General features: G+C 50.9%; 1 protein-coding gene across 2 annotated transcripts; it reads right to left on the minus strand.

The window, feature by feature from the left end:
- Positions 1–11,985: 11,985 nt before the first annotated feature.
- On the minus strand, positions 11,986–16,100 carry Six2 (SIX homeobox 2). 2 transcript variants are annotated; one of them, XM_021217830.2, is made up of 2 exons: positions 15,206–16,100; positions 11,986–13,225 (listed from the first exon to the last, which is right to left on the minus strand). In XM_021217830.2, exons 1-2 carry the CDS (start codon positions 15,763–15,765, stop codon positions 12,895–12,897), a joined length of 891 nt encoding a protein of 296 aa, XP_021073489.1. In that variant the 5' UTR covers positions 15,766–16,100; the 3' UTR covers positions 11,986–12,894. The 2 variants fall into 2 exon arrangements, with proteins under 2 accessions (XP_021073489.1, XP_021073488.1); XM_021217829.2 differs by having other exon boundaries at positions 12,863–13,225; positions 15,200–16,100.
- Between the last annotated feature and the right edge of the window lie 755 nt (positions 16,101–16,855).

A 16,855-nucleotide genomic window follows, 5' to 3' on the forward strand; every position in this document is an offset into this window, starting at 1 on the left:
TGACACCAGGACCCACCCCATCCCAGAGCCAACCTGTGACATCAGGACCCACCCCATCCCAGAGCCAACCCATGACATCAAACTCCACAGTTCACAGAGCAAAAGGAAATGGTATTTCTTCGCAGCTTCTCCACGGTGTAGAACATATGGCCCCTGTCGGTTTGGGGAAACTAAGAGCAGCTTGGAGTTGAATCCAGGTCTTCAGGGCTCCCGAACCTATGAAGCTCTTCCTCTCTTTCCTTTTATTCAATTGGCTGGTCTGTCTTCCTCTTCTCAGGGCTCCATTTCTTCTTTTATCTTTATTCTAGTTCCTTCAAGTCCTTAGACCCTCCCTCCTCCTGTTTCCATGTTATTTTTTTTCCTCTTCATCATTGTTCTTCCTTCTTATATTTGGCACACATCTTTGTGGACAAAATTCAAACTGAATTATTTGGACTTTCCTTTCTGAACCTATTTGATCTTGATAAAAATTAGGAGCTCCTTTTACACTGGGTCAGGCACATCTGGCTGTTGCCAGGTAACTGTGGGGCAGAACTTAGATAAAATGCTAACACCTGATATTTTCCATTTGGTAAGACATCATTAGAATGCTTTCCATCATTTTATTTAATTATTTGAGTTGATCTCAAAGTCCGTATCTACTAATTCCAGTGTTTTGGTGTCTCTTCAGGGACAGTTTCTGGGGATCCTATTTTTCTTGTTTATGGGACTGTTGTAGTCAGGGTTTCTATTGCAGCAATGAAACATCATGACCCGAAAGTAATTGGAGAGGAAAGGATTTACTTGGCTCACACCTCCACATCATTGTCCATCACTGAAGGAGGTCAGGACAGGAACACAAACAGGGCAGGAACCTGGAGGCAGGAGCTGATGCAGAGGCCATGGAGGGGTGCTGCTTACTGCTCTGCTCCCCATGGCTTGCTCAGCTTGATTTCTTATAGAACCCAGGACCACCATTCTAAGGATGACACCACCACAGTGGACTAAGCCCTCCCCATCGATCACTAGTCAAGAAAATGCTCTACAGGCCTGCCTACAGCCTGATCCTATGGAGGCATCTTCTCAACTGAGGCTCCCTCCTCTCAGATGACCCTAGCTTATGTCAGGGTGACATAAGCCAGTAAGGATAGAAACATACCTTGTTTCTTTGCAAGCTTCATAATTTTGGTTGAAAATAGAACGGTATTACAGGCAATTTGGGACATCAGATATCAGCTCCGGCTTTTCTGTCTGTTACAGTTAGAGTTTGCTTCATGACCTTTCGGAGCTAAAGCTAATTTAGCAATGTCTATATTCTTGTCATTCAAACCTATTCCAGTAAGTTGACAAGTCAGCTAATGATAAGACAGAAATTTCCTTAAACACTTGGAAGCAGGAAGTTGTGTCTTTGAAGAGGGATTCTGCACATCGTGAAAAACCACCCTGCTTTACCCTTCCCATGGTTCTCCTGCAGAGCCTTAGGGACAAACCAAAGGGAGAGAGCCTAATGCCTCCTGGTGCTCTCAGGGCCTGCATACAGCCTTAGCATGCACACACTCTACCATGTTTGTGAGAACGTAGCTTTGCATGCCCTATTCCCCAAAGCATACTATTCCATCTGGCCTTCCCACCTGTGCTGTCTGGCTTTGTGTCAACTTGACACAGCTGGAGTTATCACAGAGAAAGGAGCTTCAGTTTGGGAAGTGCCTCTATGAGATCCAGCTGTAAGACATTTTCTCAATTAGTGATCAAGGGGGAGAGGCCCTTTGTGGGTGGGACCATCCCTGGGCTGGTAGTCTTGGGTTCTATAAGAGAGCAGGCTGAGCAAGCCAGGGGAAGCAAGCCAGTAAAGAACATCCCTNCATGGCNTCTGCATCAGCTCCTGCTTTCTGACCTGTTTGAGTTCCAGTCCTGCATCCTTTGGTGATCAACAGCAGTATGGAAATGTAAGCCAAATAAACCCTTTCCTCCNCAACTTGCTTCTTGGTCATGATGTTTGTGCAGGAATAGAAACCCTGACTAAGACACCACCCAAGGTTTTTGGTTATTCTGTTATTTGCCCAATTGTCACCCAAGGGCCAGAAGCAGCAGAAATGGCAGCATTTGCCTGTGGAGGTTTTTGATAACTGCTCCTTGACAGTAGTTTTCACACACACACACACACACACACACACACACACACAGGTTTCAGTCAAACAGGCTCATAAAAGACAGTGTTTAGAGCAGAGGACCCAGGAGGAGGCAGACAGATCAGCTGGAGACACTGCAGTGCGGTGCCCTCAGCTCCCTCCTGCACTGTGACTGTTTGGAGGGTGGATCATTTATTTTCAAGACTACTGCTCACTTGCTAAAGATGGGAGGAGATGGGAGGAGGATAAGTTACACTGCAGGAGACCTCGCTGCCATTACCAACCACAGCTGCTTTGGACGAGTACCTGTGCCTGGGGATCCTGGGTGCTTTTAGCATTACAAAATTCTGGAAAAGTTGGTTATGGCAGTGGTCTCTATGTTTTGTTTTTACTGTGTTTTCAGAGGACTGGGTTTTGGGAGTTATCAATTATTCCAATTTTACTAGAGTTTTGACAAATTATTATTAATTAGTATCATTGTATGTATATGTGATGTGTATGGGTCCAATCCTTTACCTCTATGAGGTTTCAAGGCTTGAACTCAGGTTGTCAAGATTGCACAACAAATCCACTACCCACCGACTGGCTCTAACTAGCTCTAGAGAGGTTTTTATTTGTTGTTTGTTTTGTTTTGCTTTGTTTTCCAAAGTAATTTTAAAGTCTCAGCAGCTCAAAGACAGTAGGTTCAAATAAGTGTCTTCCGAGGCAGATTTGAGTATTAAAGGCGTGGCGTTAGCATTCCTTCTAGGCTTTGCCTACAGTTACCTGGCAACTGCCAGGTAGGCCAGACCCACTATAAAAGGGGCTGCTTGTCCCTTCCTCATTCTCTTACCTCTTATGCTCTTATTTTCCCACCCTCTCTGTCCCTTCTCTCCCCATGCCCTCCCTGATCTATCTCCATGTTCATGGATCTCTCTCTCTCTCTCTCTCTCTCTCTCTCTCTCTCTCTCTCTCTCTCTCTTTCTCTCTTTCATCAGAAGAGAATAGAGGTAAAATGACAAACTTCAGGCTCCCCATGAAGTGCTCTTTGATGGCACAAAGCCATGGAGATGTGTGCACTCACTGTGCATGGGTTACCCAGAATTCCATGTTCTTGTTTCACATGCTAACTTCAGTTTCCCTCCTCCACCTCCCTCTTCCCTCCCCCCACCTCCCTCTTCCCTCCTCCCACCCATTCTCACACCCCACACCACTGGAGAGGAAAGTCCTAGAATACAGGCAGACTGACTCACAGGGGGAACACGATCTCGTTCAAAGCACGGGTTCCAGAAGAATCCGTTATCTGTGTTTACTTCTTAAAGTTCTTCCCTGCTGCTGTGGTTTGTGTCACTGAACGGCACATGTAAGAGAAGAGAGGAGGAGTTTTCAATTTACAGACATGACACAGGGCCTATCCTCTGTCCACATTGGAGTTCTTCAGGGTGGCATGCCCTTACCACTCTGCCGTGCCCCAGTGTAAATGGTGCCCGCTGGTCTGTGACACTGGGAACTGAATTATCCGAGTTGTTGCAACAAATAGATTTCAAGGCGTGCTGGATAAAACACAGGCCAAGTTTGTTTCTTCCTTAATCTGGAGCGGCTAGCCTAGAATATTATATTGGGGGTAGGGGGGTGCTCTAGCCCAGGTACTCATTCAGAAACACTGACTACTGAACTCAGTGAGTGACTTATTAGGTAACTCTGGCCATTGCCATTTAAGCCCAAGAAACAGAGCCTTTGCTGGGTTTACAGTGGTCTCTCATCCCAGCAAGGCCATTTCAAGATGAAAATATTACAAGGCGAAGGTTTCTTCTACATGTGACCCACCAAATGTTCTGGATTAACAACACATCCTATTGCATAGTGTTAAATCTCTTTGGGGATTAGCTGAGTCTATTATACAAAAGAACCACACGGCACCTATCTAGTCTGGGCAAAGATCGAAATCCAATATTCAAAGTCTGCTCAGCATGTGTTGTCTTTGTCCCGCCTTAGACCAGCCAGTCTCCTTTCCTGCTCCTGGCCTCAGTGCTATCCACACTGGAAGTTGGCCTGTGTTGAACACGTTAGGCCCACAGGAGGTTCTGAATGACACAGCTGACCGATGTGGCCGACTTTCAGTCTCCATGTGTCTGGTTTGGTACCTAAACCATCGCACTTGCCTGTGGCCCCAAGTCCTTGATCTTTGGGGTAGAGGACAGCTGCCGACGCACTGGGCTCTGCCCAACGTGGTAGATGTGTCCTGGCTCCATCTGTCCTAGGGATCACTTTCATTCCCTAGAGCCTTCCCACCTAGTCCTTGATCCTCCCGGGTTGGTTTGAATAGGTTTGGCCCTATAGACTCATGTGTTTAAATGCACAGCCCACGGAGTGACACGATTAGGAGGTGTGGCTTTGTTGGAGGAAGTGTGTCACTATGGAGGTGGGCTTTGAGTCTCTACACTCAAGCTCTGCCCAGTGTGGAAAAAGAGTCCCCTCCTGGCTGCATTCGAACCAAGAAGCAGAACTCTCAGCTCCTTCTCCAGCACCATGGTGGCCTGCAGGCTGCCATACTTCCTGCCATAATGATAATGGACTGAACCTATGAAACTATAACCTAGCCCCAACCAAATATTTGTCTCTATAAGAGTTGGTCATGGTGTCTCTTCACAGCAATAAAACCCTAAAATACCACCCCAGATCTCTTCCTATTAATTAGTATTTGCCTTCAGAGTGACTGCTTTATCTGTTTCTTTAAAGAAATGGTTCTTACCCTTCCTAATGTCTCAACTCTAATTTAATACAGTCCCTTGGCCGGGCATGGTGGCGCATGCCTTTAATCCCAGCACTCGGGAGGCAGAGGCAGGTGGATTTCTGAGTTCGAGGCCAACCTGGTCTACAGAGTGAGTTCCAGGACAGCCAGGGCTACACAGAGAAACCCTGTTTCGAAAAACGAAGAAACAGAAAAAAAAAAAAAATACAGTCCCTTGTGTTGGGGTGACCCCAACCATGAAGTTATATTTGTTGCTACTTAATAACTATAATTATGTTATGATCATATTGTAAATATGTGTTTTCCTATGGTCTGAGGCAACCCCTGTGAAAGGGTCATTCGATCCCCTAAGGGGTCATGGCCCACAGGTTGAGAACCGCTGCTTGAAAAACTAATGAGTACCTGATAAAGTGAGGCTGGATTTCTACACAAGCCTCCAAAACGACATTAGGGTGAGTTCTTGTAAACAAAAGTCTTACGTCTCTGCACATTTTCTCTAGCTGAAAACCAAACCAAAGCAAACCAAATAACAACAATAACAACCACCACTACCACCATCACCCCCCTACAGCTTTGAGCTGGAGGGTTATAAACGTACCTGCAGCCAAGTCTAACAACCTGAGCTCAGACCCTGGAACCCACAGAGTAGAAGGAGACAATGAACGCCTCCTGCAAGCTCGCCCTGATCTCTCTCTCCATGAGTATAATGGTGCACAGATCCACACATCCATATACACACATGCACGCACATACCCACATATACACACACTCACACACATACACAAACATACACACACATATGCACATGCACACACACTAAATAACTTAAAAAAAAATAAATACAAATAAAACTAGGCAACTACAACAAGAACCATAGCCCTCTGAATATCACCCACAGGGGTTTTGTTTTACTTCATTTGGTTTTGTTTTGTTCTATTGTTGTTTGTTTTTGTTTTGTTTTGTTTCAAGGGAAAGGGTTTCTCTGTTGTAGCCTTGGTTGATCTGGACCTCTGTACACCAGGCTGGCCTTGAACTCCGGGGATCTCTGAGCGATGGTATTAAAGATGGGCACCACCACCATTTGCATGCTTTGTTTTTAAATTCACAGTCTAAGCACATCCTTGGTTCCCAGCTGAGAACCTTAACTGACAGGCCTTCAGTCAAATGTGAGCAAGGCTCTCACTCTCAGTTCCACTTACTCTCCCATGCTTCCCTTTGACAATCCTTTTAGCTCTCCTGTGGGTCTATTGTTCTTATCTGAGGTCATTTGAAGACTTTATAGCATTATCTAGATACACCTCCAAGATGGCAGCTGTCTCTCTGAATCCTTGCCTTTACCCCAAAGGGGACAAACTTTATCCTTTGGACTGGTTTGGGATCTGGTAGCTCCCAAAACTCACCTAAAAATAGAGTACAAAGAGCTGTAATCACTCCTGTTGCCTCAGGAGAAGCACTCACAATAGTGCCCCAAGCCTTAGTGAAATGGAAGTCAGAATTACCCGCTTACCCAGTTGCCCTGGCTGGTTTTGTGTCAACTTGACCCAAGCAAGAGTCACCTGAGAGGCGGGAACTTCAATTGAGAAAATGCCTCCATAAAGCTGGCCATGGTGGTACACACCTTTAATCCCAGCACTTGGGAAGCAGAGGCAGGCGAATTTCTGAGTTCGAGGCCAGCCTGGTCTACAGAGTGAGTTCCAGGACAGCCAGGGCTACACAGAGAAACCCTGTCTCAAAAAACAGGGTCCCTCAGTGTCTAGTCTGCGAAAGGAAAACAAAACCAAAAAAGAAAAAAAAGAAAAAAGAAAGAAAGAAAGAAAAGAAAATGCCTCCATAAGATTCACCTATAAGGCATTTTTAAAATTAGTGATTGGTGGAGGAGGGTCCAGGCCATTGTGGATGGTGTCATCCTGGATCTGGTGGTCCTGAGTTCTAAAAAAAAAAAAAAAAAAGACATTGCTGAGCAAAGTCACAGAAGAAAACCAATAAGTAGCACCCAGTAAACCAGCAAGTCTGTGACCTTGCCTGAGCTCCCACCTCCAGGATGCTGCCCTGTTTGAGTTGCTGTTCTGACTTCCTTTGATGATGAACAGTGCTGTGGAAACCTAAGCTGAATAACCCCCCCCCCCCCATTTCTTTGGTCACAGTGTTTCATCACAGGGATAGTCACACTGACTAAGACATCTTCATAATTTCTAATGTCAAACAGTAGGATGCTCAGGAGGCGGCTGAGACTGTAAGTCTCCATATACATTCTGAAAGCTGTGTATACTCTGTTGCCTTTATAAACTGTTCTGCGCCTCTTGTCTTTCTAAGACCTCAGGCCACCTCCCCTACCCCATTAGGGCCCCTGCTCTGTGGAGAGCTGTCCTGCCTCACTTCCTTAGGAAGACACCTGTGCTGTGCAAGAAAAGGGAGTCGCTCACCCTTCCTGGCTCTGTTCTCCATCCGGTTCACCTTCACATTTACTCTTTTTCCTTAGGGACCAGTGACCTCCTTCATTGGTTCAAGTGGCTCCTGATGGCTTTCCTTGGACTCTGATGGATTCTCTCCAAAAAATAAGATATTACACACCCTGTTTTGAGCCAGGCAGAATTGCTTGGGAGAGCTTGAACTACTAGTGCGCCCCTGTTGGCTGAGGCGGGAACGGGAACGGATGACTACGTTCAGAGAGGCCCGCGAGACATTCGTTCGCCGGATGGTCCAGCTGTATTCTGGCCTTCCTCGCATCCCAGTGGGAAAACAGTGTGAACGGAGTGGCAGCTTTAATGTACTGCTTGCTGGAAGAGATCCATGCTTCTGACCAAGGCTAGAGCAGCAAAGAGGACAATGTACAAAAAACTCATATTGCACGATCCGCAGGGCGCTCATCATGGCTCATCCTACCTCCCCCAGCATAGAGCTCCGAGTAAGGTGGGAGTCGCAAAGGGAGCAAGAGAGGCTCGCCTGGGCTCTCAAGGTTTCATTTTCACTCCGGATAATCAGCAGTGGAGAAAATCTCCTCTGCGCTCAGAGTGCTAGAGGGCTCTGGGAGAAACTGGCAATTAGCAATGTGTTGGGCAGCTAAGTTCTTTCCCTTGGCATTTACTTACGGGTCCTACAATCCCTGCGGCCGCATCTGTGCCTGCAGCCAGCCCTAAGTCCTCCAGTGACAGACCGATGCTCCAGCCCTGCCCCTCAGAGCTACAGGACCCCCTCTAACGCTGAGCACAGCACTTCCTCGGAGACAGCTCATAACCCGGGAAGACGGTGAGCTGCAGTCTCAAAGATCTATTTCAAATGTCCTATTCGCCCCGGCAACCCGTCCCACCTTGACAAATTCTCTAACTTGGGACCTCAGTTTCTTTTTACCATAATGACAGTGTGTTTGTTCTGTGGCAACAAGAATGAAGCAGATACCAGTCACTGCAAGTTACTCGCTAATTCTGCCAACAATGGAATTTTGAGAGAATGGTCTCCTGCCCCAGGTTAAAGCCAAGGTGAAAGGGAATAGGGCCACAGTACTGCAAAGACCCGTGCGCTGCCACTCACTGGGGCGAACCAGTGATATTCTCCTTACAGACTCTCGGGCAGTCAAGCCTCACACCCTACCAGGGACACTCAAAGTGAGGATCTGGATCCCCGAGAAAGCATCCTAAACCCAGGCACTGGACCGTAGGAGCCGAATACCTTGGAAAAGCGGAGGTTAAGTCGTCCGCACCCAGCTGGCTTCCCGTGATGGCCGGCTTTGTACTACTTCCGTCCTCCCGAGGCCTCCCTCGGCTTCAGAAGGAACTTCCACGAGGTCGGTGGTCCCCAACTGCCTCACTCAGTCAGGAGGACAGACTGGGCAAAAACGTGGGTTGGGCCCGATTCCGAACAGCTTCTGCCTCCAAGGCAGTCCTCGGAACTCAGGTGCTCCTGGGATGCCTCTGCTCGACTGGATTTCACCCTCCATCCTCCTCCCGATTCCAATCTCACAGACACCAAGTCCTCCAGGACAGTATACAGTGTCCTTAGCTTTGACACCAGGATGTACTAGGCTGGGGTCACTACCTGGTTAGCAGCTCCTAACCCGAAACTCAGGGGCAGGAATTCTCTTTCTTTTTCTCCCAATCACCAGGAGGTGGCCAGGAGTAAGTCCAGCCATGAGGGCGGAGAGAAAAGGAAAAGCTGAGTCGGGCCAGCCCTGGTGCATTGCTCCTTGATGGAAGTTCACACATTTCAGACTCTCCTGGTTCCAGCAAGGGCTCTGGGCAGGTTTTTTTTTTGTTTTTGTTTTTGTTTTTGTTTTTTTTAAGCAAAAAAGCCTTGGTGTCTCTTCCAGAGTTCCTGCATATTCTGAGAGCCGCTGAGCAGGTAGGGTCATGAAGGTTTCCCTGATTCTTTGCTCTGCCATGGGCTCTGGTTTTCTCCAAGAAGCCCAGTGTGCCCCCACCCCCATCTTTCTGGCTCTGCTTCCCTGGCAATGGATACCTGAACCACTGCCTGGTCCCCAGACAGAGATGCCATTCCCTTAAGATGCCCCTCAGAAGATTCTGACTCAAGTACTTCAGAAAGTAGGCAGGGAGGATTACCAGCCCCTCTGGACACCCTGCGGTTCCATTTTAACTCCCAAAGCATAGCTTTCCCCCTCCCCCAGTCTTGTCAGCTGCCCCTAACTGGATCCTGCTGCCTTCAACACTATAGGGGTATGTGAGTATATTACCTGCTTGGGAACAAATTGAAGGGTATCCTTTAGCAGACTGTCAGCAGAACAGTAAGGGACACTCGTGTTCCCAGGTTCCAGGGCAAAATTCCTTGGTTGCTGTGATGAGGTGGGTTGTAGGAAGCAGATGGAAGAAGGCCCTAAGAATATTGTTCAGAGAGCCTGACAAGACTGGCTGTTTTTACAAGTCACTATCTATATCTTATGTCCAGTTCTCATGTTCTGAAGAGAGCAATGGCTGGGAGTCGCTTATACAGATTGATGTGGTGGATTTCTGCATCTTTTTCTCACAGTGTTTAAATACGGACTCTCCGGGCTAGCTGATCGAGGAAGGATGAAAGAAGAGTGCCTTAGCAAGCAAAGGTGCTCTGGAACCACTTTGCAGAGAATAGCCTTAGAATGGTCCCGCCTCCTGCCGGGGGCTGGGGCTCAGGCGCTTAGGGCAGGGAACCCACCCTGGCCAACACTAGAGGGGATGCCTCTGTTAGGATTCCTGGTCAGCTGCCATATCTAGGCTGGGATCAGCAACTTTTCTGGGACCAAGTAGCTGGGTACAGAGGCTGTTCTTGTAAGTCCCTCTACAAATTATTTCTGTGACATCAGCAGGTCACCCTGGAGAGGTGGTTGTGGGTAGGGACAGCAGAGGACAGTTGTGTTTCTTGGAGAGACATCTGATGTGGAGAAAGCTTGGTGCATGTGTGTTTTGTGCGTTCAAGTTCACAATGCTAGACAGGTTCACTGTGTGCTACCTTACACATAGATTAACGACGGAGTGTGCTCGTGTGACAGTATTTTTGGGAACCTGTGTGCTTGCTTCTGTGTGTAGGTATTAACAGGGATGCAACAGTCTGTTTCCCTGGGAGGCTACTATCGAGATAGGTTTTGGTGCTTCCAAAATGAAGGGAATATAGTAGCCTCTCGATAATTGTGACCGGAATCAACCGTGTGTGTGTTCCCTTTGCCATGTGATACTTGGCTGGCTGTTTTCCTGCAAACTTGAGACTAAGGATGACTTGGAAGACACAGGCTACTTGTTTTTTGTTTTTGTTTTTGTTTTTCCTCCAGCAAAGTAATTGTGCAGAAGTGTGGGCTATGACATCACCAAGCAGTCTGGCCAAGTGGGCTGACATAGGCAGCTCGGTTTGGAATTCTCCAGACAGTCTTTCAGGCAATGGCTGCTAGTTCTGCACACCTCAAGTCAGAGGAAGTTGGGTTGTTCAGTAAGAAGCAGAGCAAACCAGTCCCAGGGAGTCGGGACTCCAAGGGCCCAGGGATATGCCTGGGGTTGGGATTTCTCTTCAGATCAGAAGTTGGGGAAGGGGGCTGGGTGTGGGCCCAAATGAAGGAATCCGGCCTCCAGGAGTCTTCCCACGGTTGTATACATTTCCCTTGAACTCCAAGAGGGTACAACGGAACCGGAATGGGTTAGTTCATCCAACCGCCTGAGTCGTGGGCAAAGAAATTCTTGATAAAAATTTTGAGGGAAGAGTCTTTCTGAGTTTATGACCAAAACAGAAAGTGTTGGTTTTTACCAGAAAGGAAAAGTTCCCTAGGAGCCCAAAACTGCCTCCTCCCTTCCATCCCTATCAGCCCAGGGCCGCTACCCTTAAAGTCCTGCGCAGTTACTGCTTCTGCGAATCAATACAGAGAAGCCTTAACTTTCTCCTCACTGCGTCTTGCCTGATTTGGTTTTGTCTGGACCGGCCTGGACTTGTTGGGCAAAAGGGGGCTAAAACCCCAGGCCGGAAAAACAATACTATAGACTTATTTACAGCTAGAGCGGCAATCGAAGGGCACCACACTGAGAAGTCCCTGGGCTGCCGGTGGAATTCAGTGCACCCACTTCGTAACAAGAACAACACAGGCGTGCCACTGGCTGTCCACTCTCTTTTTCCTCCACTGTATCTGATGTAGGTTGCTGGACTCAGAGAGTAGCCTCTGGGAACCTAGGTCTCAGCCACTGCTACTTACTGGACGTAAGACTCTGCCCAACGGTATCACGTCCAGTTCTAGTGACTTCGACCCTGCTGAGGAGTCAAAACTTCCCAATTTCCCTTCCAGACCCCACAACTCCGAACTCATTTAGTACCTCTGCACGCACGCTTTCTCGCCTTCCACAAGCCCAGAGGTGTGGCGGGGGTGGGGTGGGGTGGGGAGTCAGGCGCGAGGCTGGGGGTGGGGCGCTCCGGGAGGTGGCTACGGGGGAAGCGGAAGTCTGGTCCACGTTTCTGCAGAGCGCTCTGCCGAGAAAAGGGACTGAGGTTTCACGGGAGGAGGTTTCAGAGTTTTCAGTCCCATGCCTTCACCTTGCAGGAGACACACAGAGAAGGTCGCTCCAGGTTTCCAGTACTCTGTCGGATTTCACTACCCAGACCTGCCTACCCGGAGTATTCAGTCCCTGCGAGGGAAATCAAACGCCGGTACACGCGAGGCCACCAGGCCTCCGGGCATATATCCATATATTTATGATTTCTAATTTTATTATAAAATAAAAGCAGAAATATCTCCCTACGAACATTCACATGAGGGCGTAAAAAGGAACAGGCAAGTCTGCGGCTGCGGAGGCACTCTGGGCTGGGAGCACGGAGGCCACAGTCCCAGGAGGAAGAGGAGAAAAAGCGAGGTGGGGAGGAGGGAGGGAGGGAGGGAGGGAGAGAGAGAGAGAGAGAGAGAGAGAGAGAGAGAGAATATTTAAGTGCTTCTGGGGTGCAGCCTTTCTTGCTCATTTATTAGGCAGAAGCTGGCACCTTAGGCTCACACTGAGAGGAGGGAGATGTCTTTGAGGACCGAAGACCCAGAATGTCTACCTCCATTCACATCACATCGGACTCTTAGAAAGTTAGAGAAAGGGACTCAAATAGATGACACCAGAAGGAAGAGAGACTGAGGGTACAATGTGAGAAATGAGAGAGAGAGAGAGAGAGAGAGAGAGAGAGAGAGAGAGAGAGAGAGAGAGAATGAATATCCAGAAATTTATAAATGAGAGAAAGAGGAAAAGTTAAAAAGGGGGAAGAGAGAAAAAAAATGATAAGAAGCGACATAAGAAACCGGAAAGGGAAGTAGAAGAAAGAAAAAGGTGAGAGAAAGAAGAGATTTTTTTTTTAAATCGGGGTGGTGGTGGCTTATAATTTATTCCCTTGCCTAGTTCAAGACTCGGTCCCTGGCCTCCAAAGGATCTCAAAAGCAACTTGTTGAAAATGAATCCCCAAAGGACACCGAGCAGACCATTGTCCACTTAGTCCCACCGCTGTTTCTGCCGCTCCAGCGTGGCAGGGCAGTCTTCCAGTACCCGGCACAGACTCCTGAATCTATCGCCCTCCCATTCCGCCTCACCAAACACGGAAAGTAAGCGCCCGGAGGCGAGCAGAGCTCTAGGAGCCCAGGTCCACAAGGTTGGCAGACATGGGGTTGAGTATGGAGTCCTGCAGGCTGTGGTGATGCTGCAGTGGGTCCGCACCGCCTCCTCCCGGCACTGGTACGGGTACTGCGCTCGGGCCCGGAGGGTGGCCCAGGCTGTGCAGGGAAGGCAGCCCAGGGGGCGGCGGTGGGCTGAGCAACAGAGCGGGACTGGACGACGAGTGGTCTGGAGTCCCCGACGGCGTCTTCTCGTCCTCGGAACTTCCTAGCACCGACTTGCCGCTGCCGTTGAGCGAGGAAGCCAGCGGGTTGTGGCTGCTGGAATTGGAGTTCTCGCTGTTCTCCCTGCAAGCGCAGGAGGAAAGGAGCCGGGGTCAGCGGGGAAACCAGGGCCACTCTGCGCTGCCCCTCAGGATGCCAGCACCTGGGGCCTCTGCGGTTGCTAAAGGGTGTTCTCCGTTTCTACCATTCCCACACCTGACTTCTGGTTCTTAATTGCGTTCTCAATCTCTCAACACTAGTTTTCGCGTGTCCCTCTCCCTGTATCAGTCTTAATCTCATGACTACCTTTCCTGCTCCCTGTATGTCCTGTCCTGTCTTCTACCCCGTTCCTTTAACAGAGCCATGAGGCACCAAAGTGGGGTGCCTGGAGTTGGGGGGGGGGGAATGAGGGAAAACACCGAACAAATGAGCCTTGCTGGGTAGAAGTGGGGAATAGAGGCTTCAGGTACAGCGAGTCAAGGCTGAGGGGCCCACTTCGAGTTGGGTAAGCCCAGGCCTAGTTTCCCTTTGCCTTTCTCTGCGCGAGGGGAACCCCTCGCTACTGAGAATGTGATTCCTGATTCCAAACTGAGCAGGCTCTGTGAGCTCATTTGCCTGCGCAGACAGATGGGACTTTGAGAATGGAGGACTCCTTTTCCCTAGCCTTCTAACTGAAAAGTTTAGCCAGGTGACTGGACGCTCTGTAGGAAGAGCAGCTCCAAAGGATCTCAAAAGCAACTTGTTGAAAAGGAATCCCCAAAGGACACCGAATAGGGACACACCAGGGAGAAGGGAGAAGGAAGGACAGGGTGTTTAGAGGTGGCTCAGATCCTAAGCCTACACGAGGAGGCCCAATCTGTAGCTCTCACCTGGGGCCTAGTCAGGAACCCCAGCCCTTACGGAGCCTGATGCTGACAGGAGGAGAACCCATCATCGACGAACCCACCTCCTGCCCTGCTTTTGCGGACAGTCCCTGACCAGATATTTGAAATCCTGGGTAAAACCTATTTGTGGATTCCTAATGGCCATTCTTTCAGATTTCTTGGGGGAAATGAGCGCGAGACATCATCGCCATTCAAAGTCCAACTTGGAGGTTTCAAATACCCAGGTCCAGTCTGCAGTTTGCTCTTCTGCCCTTACTGTTCCTGGATCATTCAAACGGTGTTCAACACACCCACATCACCTAACCCAGGTGTCTAGTTTTGCTGATCCCCAAGGAGAAATCCTGTTCCCATAATCTGTTTCTTTCCGATTCCCTAGTTTTCCTTGTCCAGATTTAAGCTCAAAGAGGGTTGCAGACAGTCACAGGGGTGTCGCTTAGGTTAGTTTGGAAAGTCTTAGATTCCGATAGAAAAGAAACTCCCAGTCTTTCGGCAGATCTCAGTTTTACCTCGCACACCCGACTTGCCAATCAAAAAGAGCAGATCCGGAGGAGACAGAGGTCAAGGGCCTGGCAAGTTCAGGAAAGGCGTGCTGAATTGCCTTCACTCCCACAGCAGACACTTTCCCCCGAGGCCTTACACCTCTGGGTCCTTTCTACGCGGGATAACTCCCAACTCTCTTGTGCCCAGCTCTTATGCCTAGACAAGGAATAGTTTTACCGTGCATAGATATTGCCGTCATTGCCCAGATAATACTAGGGAGATTCCAACCCCAGCTCTGACCCCTAAAAATCTCTTTGACCTGGAGGTGACGTCCTAAACCCCTCGATCCCTGATGCCCTTAGTTGTTCGAAGATCAGACCCTGAGCCTACGCTTACCTCGCAGGGAATTCAGGCCCACAGCCTTGCCCTCTCTGAAACTCGCTGTTTTTCCAATCTAGTCCACAAGCGACTGAGGAATTAGTTACTGAACTTACGCACCATTTTGCCCGCTTTAGACAAATTCCGGGTCGCTCTGTCTCCAGAAAAGACCTAAGCGCTGTTCTGAGCCAGCCTGAGCTGCAGACGAGCTTGGTACCCAGGACCCGGGTGCGATTTAGTCCTGTCCAGGAGCTCCCCCATCCTCCCGCACCCGTTTCTTCCAGGACCAGGGAAGCCGGCGCCGATGCTCACTTACTCGTACCTTTCCTTGGCCTCCGCCGCCCTGTCGCGCTGCCGCCGGTTCTTGAACCAGTTGCTGACCTGGGTGGTGGTGAGGCCGGTGGCCTCGGCCAGTTCGCGCTTCTCCCGCGGCGACGGGTAGGGGTTGTGAGCGTACCACTCGCGCAGCACGCTGCGGCTCTTCTCCTTGAAGCAGTAGCTGGTCTCCTCGCCGTCCCAGATGGAGCGGGGCAGCGGGAACTTGCGCCGCACGCGGTACTTGCCCACGGCGCCCAGCGGCCGGCCGCGCAGCTTCTCCGCCTCGATGTAGTGCGCCTTGAGCCACAGCTGCTGCAGCTTGGCGTGGTTGTGCGGCGAGAACTGGTGGCTCTCCAGGATCTTGTAGAGCTCGCGGAAGTTGCCCCGGTGGAAGGCCACCACGGCCTTGGCCTTGAGCACGCTTTCATTCTTGTGGAGGTGCTCGCAGGCGGGCAGCGACCACAGGAAGCGACCCAGCCGCTCGATGTTGCCGCCCTGCTGCAGCACCTCGCACACGCACGCCACTTGCTCCTGCGTGAAGCCGAAGGTGGGCAGCATGGACATGGTGGCGGCTGCGCGCCCGCCCGCCCGCGCGCGCCCTCACCGCGCCTCGCGGCCCCGCATGGGCGCCTCCCCGCCGGCCCGGGCCGGCCGACAGGCGGGCGGGGCCCCCTGGCCAGGCGCCGGCTCCCGAGCGGCTCCTGAGTCACAGCGATCCGTCCTCGCTCCCGCCGCCGGCCCCGCGCAGCTCCGCGCCCCCGCCGCCCGCGCGCCTCGCCCGCGCCCAAGCCCGGAGGCCGCCCGGGGCGCCGCTCCGCATGCTCCGCGCCCGCCCGCCCGCCGCTCGCTCGCCCGCTCCTCGCTCGTTCGCTCTCCCTCCCGTCTAGCTCGCTCGCAGCTTTTTTAATAATATTATTCTAAGCGGGCATGAGGCGCGGCGGCCCGCGCCCTGATTGGTCGGGTTATCTGACCCGGGGCCTGCCCGCGCCAGACAATAGTCGAGTCAAATTATTCGCCATGGAGACGCTGTCAGTCACCGGTAACCCGAGCCCCGGCGGCCCGGGCGGCTCCCCCCCACCCCCTCGGCCAGCTCCGCTGACAGATCGCCCCGGCTCTGCACAGAGCGGAGGTTGGCCGAGACGGGAGCCCCAGGCACTCCCAGAGCCCGGGAGGCGGAGAGGAGCCGGGCTGGGGCCCCGAGACGGCGGTGATTGACGGGGCGGACGCCCAAAGAGCAGAGGAGGAGGAGGAGGAGGAGGACCCCGAAGGAGGGGGTTGGGTGGGGGCCCTCGAAGAAAAGAGGAGGACCGAGGTGGGGAAGGAAGGGAGTAGAAGGGAAGGCAGAGGACCGTTTAAGGGGGTGCCTTTCAGGAAAGGAAAAGAGGGGGACAGAAGGAGCCTTCAAGAGGAAGAAGTGTGAGACACCCCCTTTTTTTCTTTAAATAAGAGGCGTCGCAACAGCCTCGCCCAGGCCTCGCCAGGTGCTCCAGCTCCGGCTGGGTCACTGCGTCGCTCAGAAGGTCGCAACTGACAGACAGACACTAACTCAGGAGGAGGTCAGTGGGATGGAGAGTTTGGATTCTCTTAGGGGGCCTCTGAAAGGCTTGGCTTTTCTAGCTGACAACACCCCACCCCCATGCTAGAAACCCGGGAC

This window comes from Mus pahari, chromosome 18, assembly GCF_900095145.1.
Source record: "Mus pahari chromosome 18, PAHARI_EIJ_v1.1, whole genome shotgun sequence".
In the NCBI taxonomy this organism is placed as follows: Eukaryota; Metazoa; Chordata; class Mammalia; order Rodentia; family Muridae; genus Mus; species Mus pahari.